The 23,495-nt window shown below is 41.5% G+C and overlaps 1 protein-coding gene across 1 annotated transcript in view; it reads right to left on the reverse strand.

The window, feature by feature from the left end:
* LOC122811913 (ribosomal protein S6 kinase beta-2-like) overlaps window positions 1–23,495 on the reverse strand; it is a gene marked incomplete in the record, with an annotated part of 1,307,756 nt that overhangs the window by 1,233,133 nt on the left and 51,128 nt on the right. The window contains 1 exon segment of the mRNA XM_044084073.1: window positions 10,977–11,014. Coding sequence (XP_043940008.1) covers window positions 10,977–11,014 — 38 coding nt within the window.

The following is a 23,495-nucleotide window of genomic DNA, read 5'->3' on the forward strand; positions in this document are numbered from 1 at the left end:
AATAAACACAACATATTTAGTCTCCAGATATATTTATATACACAATTATGTAAAAATGGCTGAAGTGATAGATTTGTTAGCCATAAACTATAATCAGTTTCATGAACATGAGGAGCTAGTGAACAAGGTGGGCAGCTGTTGCATACAGCAGTTGTCCATCACCTGCTAAAACAAAAATAAATACTGCTCACAAACTATACTGCCTTTTACTTTATAGCAAATACTTTACAATTGGTGTGCAAGTTTCCTTTGCAATAAATCAATGGAAACTAAAACGGATGAACTAATTAGAAAACAGATACTACATGGAACAGTAACCTTCAGCTGTCAGAGAAACTGTGTGTTTAAGCTCCCCTCCCCCCACAACGAAGGAGGAGAAGTACCTAATGCCAGAATTATCTAGCAAGTATAAAACTGTACTACGTTCATCATTCCCACTTTCTCAGTTTTTCATTTTCAATTGATTCCCAATGTTTACCCAAACTGGGAGGTGGAAGGAATAAGGATCCAGGAACCAACTAGAGGCCCTAGCAAAGCCTACTCTGGACCTTGAAAACGAACCCAGTTTGTAGTGTTTTGTGAAGGTATGAATATTTCTAGAGTCTACCCCTTTCCAATATGCCATTGAAGAGTATAAGGCCCAAGTTAAGTAAGCCTTAACCTTGCCTAGAAGAGATTTGCCATCGTGGGAGTAACAGAAAACAATAGCAGAGGACAACCATCATGCAATAGTTTGCTTAGAGACAGGATGACCTTTCTTAGTCTCCATATAGGGGGAAACAGCTTGTGACGCCCGTGCACTGGCCCAGCAATCAAGGAGCCTCAATCCTCACCACTAACACCAGTGAGGGGCATCCATATAGGGAAAGGATAATAAATATACACACAGTAAAGTACAATTTTCCTTAAGAGCACACTGAGATCATAGTCTGTCTGGGGCTGGTTTCTCCCTTTCTACCCAGGTCCCCAAAAAGACTCCCCACTAGCACAGCTACAGGGTACAGATCTCAGCCTAGTAGGCAAGCTAAAACCTTCAGCACCCTCTTTGTCTAACCAGTGCTTTGTGTCCCTGCCCAAGTAGCTCACACACACACACACACACACACACACACACACACACACACACACACACACACACACACACAGATAAGAGTTTATACAACCACAGAGACACTCCTGGGGAAGGCTGGCACAGGTTCTCCAGCTGTGCCCCTTTTACCCAGACTATACGGTAGAAATCACTGCCACCACCCAGCTAATATTTATCAGCTACTCAAAGGCCCTTAAAAAAGGGTGTCCCAATTATTACGGTGCATTATTATCCAAATGGCAAGTGCAACCTAACAGTCAAGACTTATTTAGAATGACTTGGTACAGTACCCACTTTTTACATGCAATGTACTCTTCGAGCTTAAACCATCTCTACACAAAATGGCCACAGGTGAAACTTTTAAAAATATTTAATAATAAATAAAAACACAAGACAATACTTTTTACTATATAGTGCTAGTCATGAGTTCAGAGATCACAGAGAAATATTTAAAATAATACCGTAGAAAAGTTCTGACAGCAACACAGAAAAACACAATCTAATCTTCCTAATTCCTGGCTATTTCTTAGAGAAAACACAGTTCTAAATACTTAGCATATAGAAACAGGCTGTGCTGGTGAGTTGAATGTTCTCAAGACAAAATGCTCTGACCTCTCTGATTCTCTGTTTAAACTGATAACACAGAGCTGTTTCACATTACATCATTCTTCACACTTCTCTGGTGTTCCCAGGCTAACAGAAACTACATTTACATTCTTTACACCTGGTCAGAAACCAGAGCAATAAAGGACATTTATACATGCAAATTCTAGCCATTAACTCTGGCTTTAAAACAATAGGCAGGATGCCTCCCTCTAGACATACTTGCTCCGAATTTTAACATGAAAGAATCATGAAATGCTTGACGTTGCTTTCTTACAGCAGAATGCACTGTTGCTTCATTTTTGCAGTTCAATATCCAATGCAGTCTTTTCACATTTAAGAGAACAAACCTGTGGCTTACATTAATATTTACAAATGACAGAATTATCTACAAAATTCTACCTGGCTAGGCTGACAGCCTTCGCATATCTTCACACAGCTGTTCAGCATTCTTAAAGGGCTTTGATCTGTCACAGTGCCTGAGCTGCATTTGCACCAAGATCTGTATAATTTTTTCTCCATTTGTCTTTTGGATCAAAATAGAAAACTGCAAGACTGATAGATTGATTCAAAGTAAATTCAGAAAGAACATATGATGGATTTGTCCTTGTGAAAAATCAGACAGAGAATTCCAGCTTGAGAGCTTGCATCTCAAGAGACTCACCTTGCAGATGTCAGAGTAATGAATAAAACAAACAATCCTCCAAGTAATAAGCCTATATCAGCCATACAAGCAGGTTCAAAATGAGGAAGTCAATTTTTCATGACACTGAGATATCAGGGAGGAGGAATTTGCTTTTGAGGGGGTCACATGTGCAACACTCCTTTTCTAAACTATTTGACCACAAAAGAGGGGATCCACATCCATCTCCAGGTAGCTCACACAAATAATTCAAACCCAATGGAGTCAAAACCCTTTCAGAACATCTGTTAATGGCTAAGTATGACCTAAAAACTGCCACTTGTAAACGTAAGATTGTCTAGTTGCATGTTTTCTTACCTCCTTAAGTACCTGCTACACATCATGATTGTGACTGAACAAGTGCCTAGAAGGTATCAAAATAGAATCATCCAAGCGGTTGGTTGCAAATGCTCGATGCTGGGATGTACCATTCACCCCCTGATGCTGTGTATGCAGATCCAGTCTGTGAGGAAGATTGTGGTAACTGCCCTTGGCCAATTCCATTACAAGGGGGAAACAACTTTGCCTGGGCCAAAAGGGGATTACCACAATGATATCTGGCATTTTTTCCTGAATCTTTGGCAGTATCGTGGGAATCACTGGAAAGGGTGGAAATCCAATCATGGGAATGATACAGCGTACATCTTCCAGGCATGGCTATAAGGAAGTCGTGAACAGATTTTTTTTCAGTTGTCTTTGAAAGGAGATAACATGAGGTGTTGCCCACATCTGGTCCAAGTCCTAGGAGATGTCTACATGGATCTTCTGTAAGTGAGGATCTGCCCAAGATGTGATTAGTCTATCTGCCACTGTGTTTTACTCTAACGGAATGTATTAACCCTGAAGAGGCAGAGCATGCTTTAACACCAGCTCCCAAGTCATCATAGCTAACCGGCGAAGAGGATATAACCTTGTAACCCCTTGCTTATCCAGGTACCACATTACTGTAGTGTTGTCTGTGACCACTAAAAGAGGAACCATAGCCTAGAAGTGCTGAAGAACTTTTAAGGCAGTGATTCAGGCCTTAAAAGTTCTTCAGCACTTTTAAGGCAGTGATTCAGGCCTTAAAAGTGCTGAAGAACTTTTAAGGCCTGAATCACTGCCAACATGTCTTTTACACTTATTTGACTTGGCATGGACCTCAAGTCTTCCACTAAACTCCCATGGACATTGCTCCCCTGGACTTGGGTCTGAAGAGAAAGGGAGTCCTGGATTCAGAGAGAGTTGATCCCTCCAACACTGCAGTTCTTTTTTCTATAAATATGGATGAAGGTGCTAGGTCCAACAATTAAGTAGCACTGAATTATTCTCATATGCTGTCTGGCTAGTGGCACCATGAGGATCATCGATGCCATGAAGCCTAGAATTTTAAGGAACTCTCATGCTGAAGCCACGTCTAGAAGAGAGAAATCTAAGAAAATAGTCTAATAATTACGAACAAAGTTCTGACTTAACACTTCAGATTTTGTCTTCTGGCAGGAAGGCCATCCTTTTCACTGTGTCTATCCGACACTCCAGGAAAACAATTTGTTGACAGGGTGTGAGGAAGGAACTTCAAAGGTTAAATTTGAAGCCCAGATGGGAAGGAAGGGATGCAACCTTGTTTAAGGACTCCAAGCACCTGAATAAAGAATCAGCAAAAATAAATAAGGAAAAATAAGGATGTCTGGGGTTCTAAAATAGGCAACAACTGGAGCCAGACACTGTACACACTCAAAGGGCAGCAGATAGCCCAAAGGGTAATGCAGAAAACTGATGAGCAGACAGAGCAATTATCAAAAGTTTCCTGAAACTGGCAGCAACAGGATGATAACCATCACTGAGATCTACAGTCCCCATGAAACAGTTGTCTGGAAGCAACACAAGAACCAACTGTACTGTAAGCATCTTACATTTTGGAACTTTTACAAAGGTGTTTAGAAAGAGTAAATCCAGGAATGGTCTTCATGAGTGCTCCTTTTCTAGTAAGAAAAAAGATTCTGGAGTAAACTCCTTTTGTCTTTGTGTCTCACGTGCAGTGGTTCTAGGACCTCTGCTTCTGCCATACGATGGGAGTATTGGAGGAAACAGCAATGTCTGGTCAGTTGTGTATGTGTGGGGAATCCTCTGAAAGACGGAAGATTTTCTATTCATTGCCAAGTGTATCCTCACGAATTATCCTCAAAACTCATTTGTCAGACAACCTGTGATCAGGCTGCAGGACTTACGACAGCCTGAGGGAAGGAGGAAGAAAAAGAAAGGTGAGGGGGTGCTTTGTGACTTGGCATACATAGGTCATTTTGTTACAAGGGAGTTGAACTTTTCTTTGGAAAGGAACCCTCTTGGTGGTTTCAAAAAATTATCCTCCTGCCATTTCCTTTGGAGAGAGCTTAGTACACGAAACAACCCAGATACCCCATGCATTACACTGTCTCTATCATCCCACTGTGTAAGAATCTGTCTAACAGAGGGCCCAAACATCAATTCAAAATTGCATTGAAATTTCAGCTTTTAAAACATAACAGAAGTTCTGATTATGCAACCAAGCATACAATCTTAAAACAACAGAAGCAGCAGCATTTAATGAGACCGTATCTGCACATTCAAACACACCTCTCAAAACATGTTTCAAAACCTAAGTCAAATTAGAAATAATTTCATTCATATAAAGCTTTTGCTCTGCAGGTAAGGTTGCAAGAAAGTCATCCAAACTGTACCCACACTGTAAAATAATTTTCCACATATAGTCTTAATAATTTAACATTCTAATGGCTAGCTTGCTAGAAAGAGACATCCTTTTGTCTTGAAGATCCAACCATTTTCCTTCTTTATCAAGGGATGTTGAATCGCATGACGTTAAGGACTTATCTGAGCAGCAGCTGAGGAGACCACACCTGCGTCGGCAATTATATAATAAGAGAGAATTGTCATACCAGAGGAGACGCTATATTTTCTCTGAGCCTTTTAAAGGACTGCTGGAATAGATACTGGCATCCTGAATACATCCTCCATGTCCAGTAAGAGGGGGGAATAGCCACAGAATTGCATATCTCATCCTCTATAAGGTCATACACCTTGCCTAGCTCTGGGGTAGTTCTTGACTGCTCCCAAGTAAAACCATCACTAAATACAGCAATCTGAGGAAAAATGAACATGTGTTTTGTACTCTTGTGTCAACTACAGAATCACCATGTCCTCACCAGATTCCTCATTGTTCTCTGTAAGAAACAAAAGGGGTCTAAACAAACTAGCATTAATGAAAGGAACAAAACCGCCAAAATTAGCAGTCTGCAGAACAAGAACCCCCATCAGCCTTACAAATGGTTATAATCGGACTGTCAGCTGTATGATGAATCTTTGGTTTCTTTTTCTTATGAACTTCACTACTAGATAAAATATCTGGGGACAGAGTATTACATCAGGCAACAGGCCTCTTAGCCTGGACTACTACTGCACCTAAATGGTCTGGTTCTCCAGGTACTGGAATAGACTCAGGATGCATCCAGCCTCCATTCCACAGTGGCATGCAAAGCAACATTAGGAGGAGACTGGGCAAAAGGTAAAGGGTGTATGGGCTGAGCAGTGGTCCAGACAAAATCACTAACCACGGGCTGAGGCATATTTTTATTTATTACTGTTTTTATTTTATTTTTAGGTGAAATCAGACTTGATGGGTGGGGGGGTACCAGAGTTAGATCCATCAAGTCAGGAGATAGTACACCAGCCAGAATAATAAATTGCAAGTACTGGACAATACATCACAATAAAAACTTAGAAACTGTATTTCTGCCAAACCGTGCTATTATCACAAAAAGTCTGAAACATGTTCAGAATTCTTTTACAACTGACAGAAGTTAAAAAAATTCCAGTACACAAAGTCCAAAGCAATCAAGGTGCCAAACCAGTATTACAAATTAACTCCTTAAACTTTAACAAAGTTAAACTGCTGTAAAATAACATTTAATGGCAACTTAAGCTATATTTTCTTATCAGAGAGAGAGTAAAATCACCACAGTACATTCAAATAACTTAAGTTGCGGCAAAATTGTGATCAGATGTTAAAAACACGCAGAGCACAGTCATATATACAGCAAATAACATTTAAGTACTGAAAAAAATCCAAGTTCTGCAATATTTTCCAGTCAAAAGCTGAAAATACAGCAGAGTAACAACAGTAAAAGACAGGCCTCTAATGTTAAACAGCACTCATGCACACTGCAAATCTGAAAGAAATACTGAAAGTTTCCTCAGAAACAGTAAAAACAAACATTTATCAAAGATAGAAGCCAAACAAATGCTGCTACAAGCAGAATTTCCCACATGAATTACTGTAAACACTGACCCAAATACAATACTAAAATATTTCAGAGAAAGAAAATAATAAATTTAATAATGAAATACGGAAAGTGTGCTCCCCACAATGGGGTTTACCTGAACAGAAAGCCAAAATAAATAAATAAATAAATAAATAAATCAACCCTAGATCCTGTGAAGAGCTGGAGGACTTTCTTCTTTGAAAGGTAGTAAAAGAATGAACGCTCAACTTCCTCGGACAGCTGAAGGCCTCTCTCCTATGATATGCTCAGTCAATCAACTGTCACAAGAAAAGGGGGGGTTGGGCTTTTGAAAACTGGCCAATACTGAGTTACCTTGGCATTTAACTCAAAAATGCCACTAAGTGAGAATGATGAACATCTCAGAGATTGCCCATGTCATAATGGAGTTGGGTCTATATTAAATCAGGGAACGCTTAAAGCGAACGCTGATTCATCGAACCCCATTTAAGCGAAAGCTTACAATCCCAAACACTTGGAACAGCAATTTTTTTTTTCCCAGGGGGAAAAAAAAATAAAGAAATTAAATAAATACTTCAAAACATACACACCCCCTACTTAAATATACCAACTCCGAGATCACACTACAGTGAGGAAAACGGCAAAGTACCGGAGGTGGCCAAGCGATTTCTTTCCCAGGGAAAGGAACAGCTTATATGCCGTTTCGCTACTTTGCTGTTTCGTGCTTTCAAGTTCGATCAAGACGCATTTGAAGGATTGCGTCTTCAATTATATAACAGGAATCCATGGAGTTAGTAGCAAATAATTAAAATGAAAAATTTCATAAATGATGGTTAAATAATACTGTTACTGAAGGTCTGCCCGTACAAAACTGCTCATCTTTTTAGTCTGCTGGTTTAATGCATCAAGTATGATTTTTTTTTTAAAAACTTTGAGATAGTGTTACGTGTAAAACTTTAAAGAAGTAACTTTGGCGATTAGAATGAGCAGGCACATTGCATTTGCAATTTTTTTTAGTCTAACACACTACCATTCTACACATTTTTTATTATTATTTTCAGCCAACATACTACAGTTCTGTACAAAACAACATTTAAATGGTTATTTTTTTTCAATTTTGCAGCATGCAATTTGAAACCAACATACATATGGCAAAGTCATGAAACTCCTAATCCAAAAATGGTTCCTTTTGATCATTTATATTTATATTAAATATTCCTGTTTGGTGTTATGGTTATACAACTGTTCATTTAAGTGTTTAGAGGATTGTAAAACAATTTTAGTGTGTGTCTGAACTAGCAAATTGTATACACTTGTATTAAAATTTGCCGGGCAGCTTGCCTCACATGCATAATGACCTCACATGCATAATGGTATGGCTATGCAAGATGCTCACAGGTCATTATAAAGGTAATGTAAATATGATCCAATCAAAATACAATTCTCAAACCTGTAGTTATGCATATATACTTGTAGTGTATCTGGACTTCATCAGTAAGGCCTTCGATACAGAATATTAGGGAATGCTGACAGAAAAAGGGAATGGTTAACAAAACAGAGGAGTGAATTACAAACTCCAATGCAAGTACACAGGTATACAGTTTCAACTCGAAATGGAACCCCAGCACAGTTTTAATGGAGTAGCTCTAAAGAAAATGGAAGAGGAGGAAAAGGGTTTTGTGTCAAGCCGAATCAGAAAATATACACTGCATTAAGCTGAATCACAAAATACACACTGTATTAAGGGCAGCGGCAATAGCCAAGAATAATGTGGGGTGCTCACAGCAGTAAATGGATGCCTGGAATACTGAGGTTATCCCTCCTCTTTACAGGACATGGTATGGCCATATCTTGAATGTCCTGTAGAATTCTGGAAGTGACATCTAACATACCAGAGCTATGATTAGCAGCTATGGTACAAAACCAACCATCTATCACACTTTCAAGCAATCCCTGTAGCCATGACACTCAATCATCTCCTTTTGTTGGCAGCTTTGACCTTCATACCTGCTTGCCAACATCTCACCTGTGTGCTTCACATGAAATGTGCAGAGTACACATCTGTTTGTTTCAATATCTGCATGGGAGAAAATTCCAGCCACAGGGAGCCCTCACTTCAGGTGCCCTGTCAGCCTGAATAGCAGCCACAAAACTTATGCCAGTGATAAAACATGCCTTCTGCATGACACCAGTGATATGTCTTCTGCATGTTTCACTACCTTTCAACACTAGCAAATCTCAGTAAGTTAAATGTGCTCACAAACTGATTACCTGCATTACACCACATATGGCATCTACAGCACACACACACACCACTACCATGGTCTTCAAGCAGCTGTTCTCACCAGCAAACAGAAAGAGAAAAAAATATCAAGAGAGCAAAATTACTTTACAGATATTGTCATTCACAATTCTTGGAAATGCTTTTGTATTTATCAAAATGTTTAAGTTAAAAAGTTGTAAAACTGTATATCCAGAACAGCATTTTTCTAGTGCACATGGTTATTGGGGACCACTGGAGAATGAATCATCTTTATGCCAGCAAGAATTACAGAGCTCTTCATTAAGTAATACTATTCACCAAATCAATAAGGAAACGTTATATAGTTAATATTCAAATCTCAAGAAACCAATTTCAGTTCAATAATCTTTATGTACACACCCACCCCTACTTAGTAACACTATAAAACCTTCTAATCTTACAATTGATATATATATATATATCTATATATCTATATCTATATCTATATATATATATATATATATATATATATATATATATATATATATATATACATACATACATATACATACAAATATAGAAAAAAACCCTCTGCAAGTAGGACCAGGTACAAGGCAGGAATTGTTACAAATAGATAAAAACTCCAGCACCGATTGCAGTAAAAAGCACCAAACAAGACTAATAAATTAAATACATAAGTATTTTATTGAAAAATAATATACATCCCAGACCAGTATCGGCCAACAGGCTTCCCTCAGTGGGCATATTGGCTGAAACCGGTCTGGGATGTATATTATTTTTCAATAAAATACTTAATTTATTAGTCTTGTTTGGTGCTTTTTACTGCAATTGGTGCTGCTTGTTTTTATATATATATATATATATATATATATATATATATATATATATATATATATATATATATGTATGTATGTATGTATATACACACACACACAAATATATCACAACTTGTCAGTACCATAAGCAAAAGTGTCTTCATTTATTTTCCTAATCTACACATGCACATATTTGACATACACACACACACCTATATCTCTCATATATATATATATATATATATATATATATATATATATATATATATATATATATATATATATACACACACATATACATATACATACATATATTATCGCATTGTTAATACTATTCTGTGAAGATTAAATATAGTGACTATGGGTAAGGAAACAAAAGGAATATCATATAATGCTATTGCCTTAAAACTACTAATAGAGTAATAGTTACCGAATCCCAGGCCCTTTGATATGACACACATTGTAAAAGAACCCCCCCCCCCCAGGGTTGCCAGACGTCCCTATTTGGGTGGGACTGTCCCGAGATCAGCAGCCTGATCCCAAGTCCCGCCCTGCCAGTTTAAATCCCAGCCAGCCTCCATTTTTTTTTTTTTTGATTGGCCCGTATACCAGGCATATGGGCCAATCAAAAAAAAAAAAAAAAAAAAAAAAAATTCGCTGAACACGGAGCTTCTTGTGTTCTGCATTAAACAGAAGTAGCTCCGTGTTTAACGATTTTTAATTGGCCCGTATGCCGGTATACGGGCTAATCAAAAATCGCTAAACACGGAGCTACTTGTGTTGAATGCGGAACTGCAATGCATTAAACACGAGAAGCTCCGTGTTTAGTGCAGAGCTACTGTTCTTTAATGTGGAACTCTGTTCCGCATTAAAGACCTTTTTTTTGGTCTTCACTTGCCGTAACCTTTTTTTTTTTTTTTTTTTTTTTTTTTTTTGTCCCTACCTGGCTGGTTGGAAATCTGGCAACTCTGTCCCCATCCTCCCCCCTCAAAAAAAAAAAAAAAAAAAAAAAAAAGTAAATACATTTTATAATAGTGTGTACAACCTGAAACATCACCTGATAAGAGTAGAAAATTTTGCAGACAGCATAATGAATTAATCTGTAAAATACATGGTGCACACTCAATTACTGACACATTAATTCAAATAACGGACATTTTCTTTTCAATTCAGGAACTGAATCTGTATTTGTTTAAATTGGTATTTCAAAGCACTCCATTTGAGCAGCAGTTTGATCTAGATAACTTACAGGTCATTGATGCAGCTGCTGTAGTCAAATATGTCATCCTGCAACAAGAGAAAAAATTATTATAATCTATTCTTGAGATAGATATAAAAAGAAAGGAAAAAACCTCCCCAATATTCTTCAGTGTTTCTACATTTTGAAAAACATTCACTGTCGCATCATATTTTCAGTACATGTGCTAGTATATTTAGCTACTTGTTAAGAAGTTAGGTGGGCTCTTCTACACACAACATAAATGCTCCATGTCAAAATGGAGAAGTCATCTTCAGTGACGTATAGAAATAAAACACACACAAAAAATAATCATATGCAGAACAAACATGAATTCCTTTATTTTGGTCTCAGTATTCCTAACTTTTCGATAAAAAGAGTTTGTCAACTGGCATAAGAATCTCGGCAAGCAGCTCATACCATTCGGAAGACTAAACATCAAATGACCAAAGAAATAAAGTGTGATTGGTACAAACTCAGTTACCATGAAATGGCAAAAAGAAAGAAAATCTATCGTTCCCCCAAGGGTTGCACCCAAACACCCTAGCTACTTAAAAATTCTAAACCAAAAACTGCACACAACCTATAAGAAAAGTACAGTTTTGTACCTACCATAAATGTAGATGTTAGAGTGCTAATACAGCTGCAGTCATAACAGATGGGTTCTCCTGCCGTCAGACGGGTCCTCGGTCGGCCGAATTCCAAAGTCTAGGTCCGGCGTCAGTTGTCGTCGCTTCTTCCCTGACGTCAGTGTGACAGGGGTATAAAGGAACCAGCCGATGCCATTTTCTTCAGTTTTTCTTGCCCCAGATGTCAGGTGCCCCCAAAAGGAAGGCAATACATAAATTTGTGTAATAAAGCAATGCAATATAATCAAAATACAGTAGTTGCAAGCAAATACACCATAAATGAATACCCCAATCAAGTTGTATGAGGAGGTGTTAGCCCATAGGCCTGTCCCAAGAGGGGAAGGAGGGAGGGAAACCTGGACTGCAGCTGTATTAGCACTCGAACATCTACATTTATGGTAGGTACAAAACTGTACTATGTTCATCGTGCATACAGCTGCAGTCATAACAGATGGGTAGAATCCCAAAGCTAAGAAAGGCGTGGTAGGCACTAGGTGGAACTAGGAGGAGCCAGGATGCCCTGCAAGACTGCAGTGGCAAAGCCTGCTCTAGTTTTGGAGTATAATGGTAGGTGGTAGTGCTTGGAGAAGGTATGCACAGAACTCCAAGTGGCTGCTTCCAAAATATCTTTGGTAGGAACTCCTCTGAGGAAAGCTGCGGAGGTAGCTGTGGCCCTTGTGGAGTGAGATCTGATGCCTGTAGGTACAGTTTTGTCATGAAAAGAATAGCAAAAGCGTATGCAGTGGGCTATCCATTTTGAGATTGTCTGTTTGGAAATTGGCTTTCCTTGAGCTCCTACAGTATAGGACACAAAGAGCTGTTCTGATTTTCTGAAGGGCTTTGTTCTGTCCAAATAATAACGCAGTTGTCTGTGGATGTCCAAGGAATGTAGTAATCTCTCCCCTTTGTTTTGAGGATTAGGATAAAAGGTAGGTAAGTGTATGGCCTGATTCAAAGCTACCCTGGATACCACTTTAGGCATAAAGGACGGGTTGGTTCGTAAGGAAACTCTGTCCTGATGGAAGATAAAAGGCTGCACAGCCATGAGAGCTTGTAGTTCTGAAACTCTACGAGCTGAGGTAATAGCCAGAAGGAAAGCTGTTTTCCAGGATAAATATTGCAAATCTGATGAAGCAGCTGGCTCAAAGGGAGGCAAGGTCAGTTTTTCCAGAATTAAATTGAGATCCCAAGCAGGTATTGGTTGTTTCCTTGGGGGTCTTAGATTCTTAACTCCTCTGAGGAACTGTCTTAAGAGAGGGTGAGAGAATAAGGGTGGATCAGTGTTGTATTCTGCATAAATGGCTGAGGCATGGATTTTGATGGAGGAGAATGAAAGTCCACTGCTTAGCAGCTCAGCTAGATACTGTAGTATTTGAGGTAAATTCAGTTTTCCAGGATCCTGACCCTTTTTCTCATTCCAGACACAAAACCGTTTCCATTTTGCGGAGTAAGCTTTTCTAGTTGACGGCCTTCTAGCCTCCAAAATGACATCCCGCACCTCCTTGGAGAGTAGGGTCTGTTGTGATGCTAAGGAATCTTCCATGCGGCTAGATTGAGTGTTTTTAGCTGGCTGTGAAGAGTTTTGAAGCTGTGCTGAGTCAGGAGAAGAGGCATTAGAGGCAGGGTCCATGGTGGGGAATGCGTCAGGCTCCTCAGGAGTGGGTACCAGTGTTGTCTTGGCCAGTCTGGAGCAATGAGAATCATCTTTGGTCTGTCTGCTCTGGTTTTCAATAGAACTTTGGGCAGCAGAGGAAGAGGTGGGAAGGCATAAAAGTACAGTTTTGTACCTACCATAAATGTAGATGTTCGAGGATTCCATTGCTGCAGTCCTGACTATTGGGTATAGTCCGCGTCCCAGTCGGCCCGAATACCAGAGTATAAGGCTGACGTCGGTCAGGGCGCATTAGACTGACGTCAGTACGTCAGGGTACTAATGCGCATGACCGACGTCATATCCTCAGTCTTTTCTTGCCCCAGATGTCAGAAGACCCAAAAGACAAGTCCCAAAACAACCTGCACCAAAAACATGTATAATATATACAACAATATATATATATATATAAAATATAAGCATGTAAACTCACCTACACAACCACCCCTAAACACAGAGTGAAGGAGGGAGGGTAAATTGGACTGCAGCAATGGAATCCTCGAACATCTACATTTATGGTAGGTACAAAACTGTACTATGTTCTTTGTCTTCCATTGCTGCAGTCCTGACTATTGGGTAGAATCCCAAAGCAGAGGTAAGGGAGGCTGGCAAATTATAAAGCAGCAGGAGCTGACAACATGCCTTGTAAAACAGCTGTGGCAAAACCAGCCCTAGTCTTAGAGTATATAGGAAGGTGATAATGCCTAGAGAAAGTATGCACTGAACTCCAAGTAGCTGCTTCCAGAATATCCTTAGTTGCCACCCCCCTTAGAAATGCTGTTGAAGTGGCAGTAGCCCTAGTGGAATGAGGCCTAATCCCAGCTGGAATCTCCTTGCCATGATGGGAATAACAAAATGCAATGCAAAAGCCAATCCACCTAGAAATAGTTTGTTTTGACACAGGCTTGCCCTGTGAACTCAAAGCAAAAGAAACAAGTAACTGCTGAGACTGCCTAAAATTCTTAGTCCTGCTCAAATAATAACGCAATTGCCTGTGTACATCTAAAGTGTGCAAAATCTTTTCCCCTTTATTTTGAGGATCTGCAAAAACGTAGGCAAATGAATAGTTTGGTTTAAAGCCACACTAGAAACCACCTTAGGCATAAAGGAAGGATTAGTGCGTAATGATACCCTGTCCTTATGGAAAATCAAAGGGCTCTACTGCCATAAGGGCCTGCAACTCAGACACCCTTCTTGCAGAAGTAATAGCCAACAGAAAAGCAGTCTTCCATGACAAATATTTCAATTCAGCAGTAGCTGCAGGCTCAAAAGGTTGTAGAGTAAGTTTTTCCAACACAAAATTGAGATCCCAAGCAGGAGTAGGAGCTCTCATTGGGGGTCTTATATTCTTTGCCCTCTAAGAAACTGCTTGAACAAAGGATGCGAAAACAAAGGTGGGTCACAATCATAGTGAGCTGAAATTGCTGCAGCATGAATCTTTATGGAAGAGAAGGACAAACCTTTGTCCAATAATTCAGTAAGATATTGAAGAGCCACACTCAAATTAGGCTCTGAAATCTCCAAATTCTTTGCTGTACTCCAAAATAAAAATCTCGTCCATTTTTCTGCGTACACTCTCCTAGTACTAGGCCTTCTAGCTTCCATAATCACATTTAAAACTTGTTGAGGAAGTTGAGACCTGCTGTGTTTCAACACAGAATATGCCAGGCTGTGAGATGAAGAGATTGAAGCTTGACATTGAGCAGATGACCGTCCTGCTGAGATAACAGATGAGGAATCAGAGGTAAAGGCCATGGAGGCTTCTTTACCAGACTCCGTAGAAGTGGGTACCAGTGTTGCCGAGGCCAATCTGGAGCTATCAAAATCATCCTTGGCCTGTCTTGTCTGACCTTTAATAGTACCTTTGGAAGAAGCGGTAGAGGTGGAAAGGCATACACATGAAGGTTTTTCCAACTGAAAGACAGAGCATCCACTTTCCAAGCTGTGTGATGAAACCCCTTTGTGCAATACTTTGGCAGCTGGTGGTTCAGTGGAGAAGCGAACAGATCTATGTCTGGAGTTCCCCATGACACTGTCAGTTTCTGAAATACATGAAGATCCAGTTTGCACTGTGGGGATCCATGATTTGTCTGCTTAACACATCTGCTAAGGAGTTCTGTGCTCCTGGCAGAAACCTTGCCTGAAGAGTTAGTTGCAAGCTGAGCAGTCTCCCATAAAATCATTGCTTGCCTGCATAGAGGATAAGAATGTGTTCCCCTTGCTTGTTGATGTACCACATGACAGTTGTGTTGTCTGTTAGAATCAACACCTGCCCTGGAAGAAGTAACTCCTTGAAAGCCATTAATGCAAACTGGACTGCTAACATCTCCTTCATGTTGATATGTAGATGCTGTAGTCTGGCAGGCCACTTGTCTTGTATCCACTTTCCATTTAGATGAGCTCCCAAGCAATGTCCGAGGCATCTGTCGTTAGAATCTGACTTGCCTCTGGCCGGGTCACAGAGAGTCCCTTGTTTAGGTGACATTCCTGAGCCCACCACAAAAATTCCTTTTGAATGCAAGGTATTATTTGAATGACAGTGTCCAAATCCTGGCAGTGCTGTGTCCATACATTTTGAGATACCATTGTAGCTTCCTCATATGCAGTTTGGCATTGGGAAGCACCAGAATACAAGATGCCATGAACCCTAATGCTTGAAGGACTGTCCTTGCAGTCAGCACGGACTGATGAGATAGTTGATGGAAGTAAAGTGACAGACTCTTTTGTTTGTCCGGGGTTAAAAAGGCCATCTGGGCTGCTGTATTCAGTCTTACACCCAGAAAGCACATGTCTTGAGAGGGTACTAGACTGGACTTTATTTCGTTCACAGAATACCCTAGGCATCTTAGCACTGCTATAACATATTCCAGATGCTGTAGAAGGTCTTCCTTTTCTTGAGCCAGAATCAGGCAGTCGTCCAAGTAAGGATAGATTTGAATTCCTTGAAGCCTGAAGTAAGCTATCACTGGAGCCAGAACCTTTGTGAATACTCTGGGCGCAGTAGATAAGCCAAAGGGCAATGCAGAGAACTGATAATGAGAATTTCCAGCTCGAAACCGCAGATACTTTCTGCAACTTAGCCTTATAGGCACATGAAGGTAAGCTTCCTTGAGATCTAAAGTTACCATCCAGTGATCTTTGCCCAGCAGAGGTAAAAGCTGTTGTAACGTCAACATCTTGAACTTGGGAATGTCCAAAACGTGTTGAGGAGAGATAAATCCAAAATTGGTCTCCACGTGTTCCCCTTCTTTGGTACCAGGAACAGGCGAGAATAAAATCCTAGGCCCCTCTCTGACACAGGGACTGGCTGAATGGCCCCTATGTGAAGTAACTGTAAAACTTGCTTGTGAGCCTCTTTTCTTTGTAGAGGAGGAACGTCTGGCATGCCTTTGAAAGGGGCATTGTATGGAAATAAAATCTGTAACCGTGGTGAATGATATCCAACACCCATTTGTCTTGAGTAATTAAATCCCAATTTTCTTTGAAAAGAGACAGTCTTCCCCAAAGGAGCTGCCAGGCGTGAATCTGCTGGCAGCTGAAGAAACAGGTCATTGGGTCTGTTTACGAAAGGACTGACCCCTGCCCTCACCAGAAGTCTGAGCAGGTGAACTCCTGTTCTAGGCCTAAAGAACTTTGAGCCCTGCCCCTACCACGTCTAGACCTACCCCTAGACTGAGAATCATAAGCAGGATATGTCCACCCCTTAGCAGGCCAATTTCTACTAAACTTCGGTGGCTGCACCTGCAAAAAATCTTTAACAGTTTGCATAGACTTAGCTTTGTCCTCCATTTTCTTTAAAACAGCTTCCACAGGTGAACCAAACAACACATCAGACTGTAAAGGAGCATCCAAAATCCTTGTCTTAACATGTTCAGCTAAATTCTGATCCTTCAACCAGGCATGCCTGCGAAGAACAGAGCTGGTAGCAGCCACCCTCGAGGAGGCCTGTACAGCATCAAAACCACATTGCAAAGAATGCTTACCCACTTGTTCGGACACATGAACCAAATCCAGCAACTCTTTACACTCAATACCTTCCGCCAAAGCATCCACCTTAGATTTCAATTGTGAAAGAAGGTAATTCTGATATTTTAACATGTGAAACTGACAATTCAAAGCTCTCATGGCTAGAGAGGAAGAAGTATACACTTTCTTTCCCCACCTATCCAAAGCCCTCGCCTCTTTATCAGTGGGGACAGGATTTTTAACCACAGAAGCTTTTACACCCTTAGGCCCCTGGGAAATAGTTTCTGGGTCCGCCCTAGGACTCTTAAACAAATATTTATGAGCTTGGGCACCCTATAATACCTATCAGGCTTAACAGGAGCAGGAGGCAAAGAGTCAGGGTTCAGGGAAGCCTCTGCAAAACATCTTCCACCACATTCAACACAGGAGGAATAGCTAAAGGCCTATGCTGGGGTAAATACAAGAACTCCCTAAGCCTTTTCCTGGAGTCAGAGTAATCCTGGCCTTCCCATTTAAAGTGCTCCCTCATGGAATGCAAAGTCTCTGAAAATGAGAAATCCTCAGGTGGAGACGCTGTAGGAGTGGAATCATCCACATCAGAATCAGAATAGGTAGGATACTCCTGCAAATCTTCCACAGAAGATTCTGAAGCCTCAGAACACTGTTCAAAACTCTCAAACTCAGATTCCACCCTAGGCCTCTTATCAGGCGGGGCATAGAACCCTAATCATAGTAATCAAATCTTCTGCCATCTTAAGCATATGTTTCTTAGGTACAGAACCTGAAATGGTAGGAGAAGCCCCCACTGAAGCTGAAGTAGGCCTACCTCTCATAGAAGTTTTGGCAACAGAAGGAGAGGCCCTAACTACCTTGGGAAGAGAGGGAAGAACAGTCACCTGAGAAGCCCCTCAGCCTGGCCTACCTCCTGAGAAGGTACATCCTGTAAGAGTATAGTTTCTGCCTGGGACTCCATGGAAACTCCTGGCAAAACCTCCGGCTCCACTGAGCCTTCCAAAGAACCGGCGTCCGGGACTGCCGGTTCCTCAACCCTAGGCTTCACTGTTTTATCCTTGCGCTTCTTGGAGGGCGCCGGAGCATCCGGCGGCATTTTATAATTACAACGCTTCCCAAACACTAACCTGGCACAGTCTAACCTCCTCTTAATAGTGCGTTTGTTAAACCTAGCACAAGAGCGGCAACCAACAACGCCGTGCTCAGGCCCTAAACAAGGTATACACAAGGTATGATAATCCCTATGAGGTATCTGTTTCCCACAAGAAATACAGTTATTCACTTTTTCTGACATCCGTAAAATACTGAGGCAAGAAAAACCAAAATGTTCCCAACGGGTACTTAGCCAACTCTGTTTCGGTCTGAAACTCCGGTTTCGGTAATCTTTCAGTACGCCAACCTGCACTCGCAAAATTGCTTCTGCATCGGACCATGCGGCAAAAAAGACTGAGGATATGACGTCGGTCATGCGCATTAGTACCCTGACGTACTGACGTCAGTCTAATGCGCCCTGACCGACGTCAGCCTTATACTCTGGTATTCGGGCCGACTGGGACGCGGACTATACCCAATAGTCAGGACTGCAGCAATGGAAGACGAAGAACATCTGTCATTAATGTCCAAGTGAAAGAGAGAGCGTCCACTCTCCAGGCCTTTGGATGGAAAATTCTTGAGCAGAATTTTGTCAATTGGTGATTTTTGTGGGAGGCAAAGAGATCTATGTCTGGCCTTCCCCATGCTTGGATTAATTCTGTAAAAACTTTTGGATGCAACTTCCATTCGTGTGGGTCTGTCATATTTCTGCTTAGGTTGTCTGCCAGCGTGTTTTCCTTGCCTGGCAAGTACTGTGCTTGTAGTTCGATTTGTAAGTCCATGGCCATGTTTCAAAGGGACATGGCCAGTCTGCATAGGGGGTATGAATGTGTTCCTCCCTGTTTGTTTATGTACCACATAACTGTGGTGTTGTCCAGTCTTATCAATAGTTGACCTGGTTGCAGAAGGTCTTTGAAAGCTATAATAGCATTTATTACTGCTAGCAATTCCTTTTGATTGATGTGAAGGTGCTTTTCTTTTTGGGACCATTTGCCCTGAATGCACCGATCTGCCATGTGCACCCCCCAGGCGTAGTCCGAGGTGTCTGTTGTGATGACTTGATTTGTTTGAGGCTTGCTGAATGGAAGACCTGTGTTTGTTTGGCATGCTTGAGCCCACCACAGAAATTCCTTTTGTAGACATGGAATAAGTGGTATTATTGTTTCCAAACTGTGGCTGTGTTGAGACCATAGGTTTTTCAGGTACCATTGAAGTTTTCTCATATGCAGATTTGCACATGGGATTAGTAAGATGCAAGATGCCATGAATCCCAGAGCCTGCAGGATTTTCCTTGCAGTCAGCCTGGTGCAATTTGCTAGTGTTTTGAAATATTGAGTTAGTTGCCCCTGCTTCTCTGGCGTGAGGTAGGCCATCTGGGTGTTTGTGTCCAAGTTGGCACCCATTAAAATTATCTTTCGAGAGGGTATTAGCCTTGATTTCTTTTTGTTGACTGTGTATCCCAGAGAGTTCAACAACATTATTACATAAGCCAGATGTTTCAGAAGAATGTGCTTGCTGTCCGCTTGGATCAGGCAGTCGTCCAGATAGGGGTATATTTGTATCCCTTGAAGTCTGCAGTAGGCAATTACTGATGCCAGGCATTTTGTGAATACTCTGGGTGCAGTAGATAAGCCAAAGGGAAATGCAGAGAATTGATAATGGGTTGAACCTGCAAGAAATCTGAGGTATCTTCTACAATTTGGTCTGATTGGGACATGCAGGTATGCCTCCTTGAGGTCCAATGTTACCAGCCAAGACTCCTTGCCCAGCATGGGAAGAAGCTGCTGTAGAGTGAGCATCTTGAATTTTGGTACAAGTAGAAATGTGTTTAGGATGGATAGGTCCAGAATAGGTCTCCAATCTTTTCCCTTCCTTGGTACCAGGAATAGTCTGGAATAAAAACCTTGACCTTGTTCGTGCGTAGGCACCTCTTGAATAGCTTTCATGTCTGTAAGATCTGTAATTTGCCTTTGTGCCTCTGCCCTTTGATTGTGTGGCAGGTTTGGCATGCCTCTCATTTTTGGAAGGGTGTGAAATCTGTAGCCTCTGTTTATAATGTCCAGGATCCATTTGTCTTTTGTGACAATATGCCAATTTTTTGAAAATAATGCCAGTTTTCCTCCTAAAGGTGCTGCCATTTGAGTCTTGCTTGGCAGGCAAAGGGGAAAGTCATTGGGCTTGCTTTCTGAATGACTGTGAGTTATCCTCACCACCTCTTTGTGTAGGAGCTTGCCATTATCTGCCTCTAAACGATCCTTGGGATTGTCCTCTGCCCCTCGGGCGCCTGTATCTACCTCTTTGGGGTCAGTCCGTGGCTGGAAAGGACCAATTTTTGGAAGGCCAATTTCTACTGAAATGTGGGGGTTGTACCTGTAGAAAATCTTTCACAGTTTGCATTGATTTAGCCTTTTCCTCCATTTTCCTTAATACCTCCTCAGCATTAGCACCAAATAATACATCCTTTTGTAGAGGGGCATCTAGTAATTTAGCTTTGACATGATCAGGCAAGGTTTGTTCTTTGAGCCAGGCATGTCTACGTATGACTGATCCTGTAACAGCAGCTCTACATGAGACCTCTAGAGCATCAAAACCACATTGTAAGGTATGCTTACCCACTTGTTCTGCACTATGCATCAAATCCTGCAACTCCTTCAAGTCTGGTTATTCAGGTTGTGACATTTTACTTTTCAATTGTGATAACAAAAACTGTTGGTATTTTAGCATATGGAACAGACAGTTTAAGGCCCTCATGGTTAAGGTAGCCGAGGTATATACCTTTTCCCCCCACCTTTCTAAGGATCTGGAATCCCTCTCGGAAGGTAATGGATTTTTAGCAGTGGAGGCCTTAATTCCCTTGGGGCCTGTGAGATGGTTTCTGGGTCAACAACATGGCTTTTGTATAGAAATTGGTGTGAGTCAGGAACCCTGTAGTACCTGTCAGGCTTGACTGGGGCTGGAGGCAGAGAATCCGGGTTAAGGCAGGCCTCCGAGTAAACATCATCTAGGATGTCCAACACAGGAGGTATAGCCAGAGGCCTGTGCTGAGGTAGCAAGAGAAATTCCCTAAGCCTTTTCTTGGAATCTGAATAATCTTGGCCTTCCCAGTGGAAGTGTTCCCTTAAGGTATGCAAAGTTTCCCCAAATGAATAATCCTCTGGGGGGGGGGGGGTACAGAAGGAATGGACTCCTCTGCATCAGAGTCTTCAAAAGGGGAGTAAGAATGTTCCTGATCATCAGAGTGCTCTAAAATAATGGAGCCCTGATCAGAGGAGGGGGATTCTTCCTCCACTCTGGGCCTTTTGTCCGTGGGGTTGAGAACCCCTGATAAGAGTAATTAAATCCTCAGCCATTTTAAGCATCTGTTTTTTAGGCATGGGGCCTGGAGATGGGCCCTGTGTAGCTTGTCTCTTAGAATGCATGGCTGCTTTAGACTTAGTGAAAGCCTTAATGGAAAAAGAAGAGGAAGGTCTGAAGACACCTTTGAGTGGAGGTAGACCTGTCCACATTTTGAGGTTCAACGCCAGGAGTGGCTTCGGTATCTGTAGTCGGGGTGTGGGCCGAGGAGCCTGCAACCTCGGGCACAGGAGACACTGCCAATGAAGTGTCGTCGGTAGTCAGGGGCTGCGTAGGCGCCTCGCTGAGAACTGGACCACGTGTAGTCGGCTTTGGCATGGTGTCATTAGAGGCCGCGGACCTCGTGTGTCGGTCAGACAAAACTGTAGTCGGAGTATCCGACGACATAATATAGTTAAATGTTTTTCCAAAATAATCCTGGGCGAACTCCGCCCAACGCTTAATGGTGCGTTTGTTGAATGTAGCACAAAAGCGACAGACCGAGACATCGTGGTCTGGGCCTAAACAAGGTATACAGAGGGAATGGAAATCCTTATGCGGTATTTGCTTCCCACATGAAATACAATTATTAACTTTGTCTGACATCGGTCTGAGGCAAGAAAAGTTTCCCCAACGGGGTACTTAGCTTTCAAGAAGACTTCGGTTTCCAAATTTCAGGAGCTGGCCGACCGGCACTTGCGAACTGCTTCTGCTTCGGGCACCGCACGGCAAGAAAGACTGAAGAAAATGGCGTCGGCTGGTTCCTTTATACCCCTGTCGCACTGACGTCAGGGAAGAAGCGACGACAACCGACGCTGGACCTAGACTTTGGAATTCGGCCGACCGAGGACCCGCCTGACGGCAGGAGAACCCATCTGTTATGACTGCAGCTGTATGCATGATGAACATGAATCATTTTAGTTTGTTGTTATTTAGACTTTTCATCTTTTGCCTTTTTTGTGTTCATTTGAGTTTATAAATTTCAATATTCTAAAGAGAAAGCTACTACTCTTTCCCAGCACCAAATGACAAGTCTACTGGCTGTCACAGACCCAATGGGCAGTGGTTGCCAAAAAGGCTGCAGTGGGGTTCTAAACATATGACAAGTCCTTTAGTGAACACCTGAAGCTAAGTCTTCTTTGTGAAGTTAAGCCCTGCTTTGAACTAGACAACTGAATATTCCTGTAGTGGGCCAAGGAAAACTCTCACTGTGGTGTTTTGTTAACATTACCCAGAAACCAGTCCTCAATATTTCCAACTAAAGGTTTTGATTTTGTTAAGATCCAAAGTTCAGGAGAGCAATGCTGCAGTTAATTTATCTTACCCATGTGAACTCAGGACGTCTAGACGCACTGTGACTTCAGGTCTCAAAGATGATTTATTATGTTTCATGAAGGGAAGCAGCAATTCCAGTACATGGTTTCATACCTTTTGTCTTTCCATAACGTCTCACATACAACTATAAAGCCACTCACATAAGATCAGAGGATCACAGGAAGTTACTAGGCTATTGGCCCTGAGGCCCTTATAAGCCTAGCCAAAGTTAGCCCAAGTTTACCCAAGTCAGCCCAGCCCAGTAAGGACACAGGTGGAATCCGACATTTAACTTACAATTCTTTTATTGGACTTCCAGGGCCTGATAAAAGAAAATCTCCTTCCCAACCAAAGTGCTTATGAAGCCCTTGCATATTGCTTTTTATTCTGCTTGTGGCCCTTACCAGTTTTGGACCATCAAACTTCCTTAGCACCCTAACAAGCCATTCGTTACATCATCCTTCCTGGCATTAGGATCATAGGAAGTACAAGGCAACTGAGTTTTGTGACCATTGCTGATGAAAATATAGATCC

Source organism: Protopterus annectens, chromosome 9.part0 (genome assembly GCF_019279795.1).
Source record: "Protopterus annectens isolate FY-2018-M chromosome 9.part0, PAN1.0, whole genome shotgun sequence".
NCBI classification, from domain to species: Eukaryota; Metazoa; Chordata; order Ceratodontiformes; family Protopteridae; genus Protopterus; species Protopterus annectens.